The 2,001-nt window shown below is 42.3% G+C and overlaps 1 protein-coding gene across 4 annotated transcripts in view; it reads right to left on the minus strand.

Moving 5' to 3' along the window:
• Nucleotides 1–1,835, minus strand: part of RBBP5 (RB binding protein 5, histone lysine methyltransferase complex subunit) — an 18,920-nt gene extending 17,085 nt beyond the window's left edge. For all 4 annotated transcript variants that reach the window (XM_019513970.1, XM_019513969.1, XM_019513968.1 and 1 more), the window contains exons 1-3: nt 1,779–1,835; nt 727–899; nt 235–375 (exon numbers count right to left, since the gene is read on the minus strand). In XM_019513970.1, coding sequence (XP_019369515.1) covers nt 235–375; nt 727–869 — 284 coding nt within the window. In that variant the 5' untranslated portion in view covers nt 870–899; nt 1,779–1,835. The remainder of the gene's footprint in view (nt 1–234; nt 376–726; nt 900–1,778) is intronic.
• Between the last annotated feature and the right edge of the window lie 166 nt (nt 1,836–2,001).

The raw sequence follows: 2,001 nt of genomic DNA on the forward strand, positions 1-2,001 counted from the left end.
ACAATTCTGAAGAGTTAAAAAATAAATTTGCTTATTCCTACATTTTGTTTCTGTCCCCAAAAGCTTTAGTTTTATTGCAGTTCTGTTATGCAGGGTTCAAGCTGTAGCTGAACACCGTTCTTTTGTTTTACAGAACCTAATAAGCATGTTTTCTTAGATTATAAAACAGGACCAAACAGAGTATTCGATCAGCCCGTTAAAGCTTTGGAGGAAAGCTTTTTCCGTGGAGCTTACTGGTCTCGAGGATGGTACTGCACTTTCAAGATGGGTGAAGGGAACCGAAACCTCTGGTCACAGTCTCCAGACAGAACATCCCACTGCGATACAATGTTATCGGTTGAAGCACTCACCAGCTTGTGACCATCTCGGCTCCAGCTAGCAAGGAAAAAGAGACTTAGTCACTTGAGTTTATGTTTAAACGCATACACAAAACCCATGTTCACCAAAACCTAGCTGAGGCCATCTCAGAGCTGACATGATCTATGAGAATCATCAGCTGCAGCAGCAAATCTGTTAGTCTGCTGGACAACTGCGTACACCTTGAACAGACTGACCATATATAATGTCTTTAAAACTCACTTACAGGATTAGATCCTAGGAAATGCTTGGTTATACTGTAACTTATCAGCACTAGTGCGCTATGTTAAGGTTAATTTATGACTTATAACAGAGAATCAGGCACTACAGTTTCTTACATCCCATTCAAACTCGTGTGAAATTTCTTACCATAAAGAACAGACAGGGTGGATATGAGCACTTATGATTTTTGCTATGCCTCTTGTCAAGAAGTCCCAAATGACAATGCGTCCATCATTGCAGCCTACAGCAAGTAGCGTGCCCCACCTATTAAAGGTACACGTGAGAGCCATACTAATGCAGTCCAGCGTCCCATCAGCTTCCTGGAAATAAACAAGGACAAAAGAGAGAGTTAGAAAGTAAGCTTCTATTTTCAACATTTGAATCCAAGTCCTTCTACCCACTTCTAGATTAGGAGGGCTAAGGGTCAGTTTGACACCCAGGCTCAGATGTTCTAAGGATGGGTGATCAGGGTGAAAAGGAACACTAAACCAGTTTTATCCCCAACCATCAGGAGGAAAGTTGCTTTTAAAAAGGAGTTTCTAAAACCCATTATGCATTGAAATATTTTAACAACTTTAATGGGAAAAGGTCAATGTTGTGTGGATGTTTCAATTTCTCCTTTTCCAAGCCAAAATAACAACAACAAGTGGCAAGATAATATTTAAATATTTAGATTCTTTTTAAAAATTAAGGAAATTTTAAATAATGATATTATTTATTCTTAACAGCTTTGTGCTTGCAGCGTCCCTTTCAAAAAATCTTGCCAGCACCCTAGATTCCACACTTCCAAAGTCAAATAAACCTGCCACCAGATTCATTTTTGTTTTTCTTGATGCATCGTATAAGCAAACCATCCTTTGGCCCTGAGGAAACATTCAGCGCAGAGCTTTCCAAACACTCATCCACCTCTCCTCTGCTGCAACTGGCTGTTTACATATAGCACCTGCACGTGCAAAGGCTCCTATAACGCAATTATTTTAGGGGATGGATTTGCCAGGTAACAAGCCTTCCACACTGTGAAGCCTCACGGAAATGCAGCCCCATGAGAGCTGCGTTTTCGCTGTTGTTTCGCACCGGTTCGTTGTTTTTATTGTTGAACAGGACACAAACACTGCAGAGCGGTTGCGAAGACCAAGCAAATCAGTTCACAAGCCCAACAAAGACCAAAGGCAGCATCACCTGCTGGAAAAGGCATTTACCTCGGGGTAGTTCTGCCCAAACGACTCTGCAACGAAACACAAGGATCGGTTACGAATGAAAAAGAAAAGAACCACGTTTCCCACGAGCAAGCTCTAGGCTCGGCAGTTCCCAAACTCTGACAACCTATGGGTACAGGCCACCCCCGCTGAGCGCTATTTGGCTATAACGCTCATTTTAAACCGCCACCTGATTTCGCTCAGCGAGCTTCGTTACAGAGGCGGG

The sequence above is a fragment of the Gavialis gangeticus genome, unplaced genomic scaffold (assembly GCF_001723915.1).
Source record: "Gavialis gangeticus isolate Ggan-Ray unplaced genomic scaffold, GavGan_comp1, whole genome shotgun sequence".
Lineage (NCBI taxonomy): Eukaryota > Metazoa > Chordata > Crocodylia > Gavialidae > Gavialis > Gavialis gangeticus.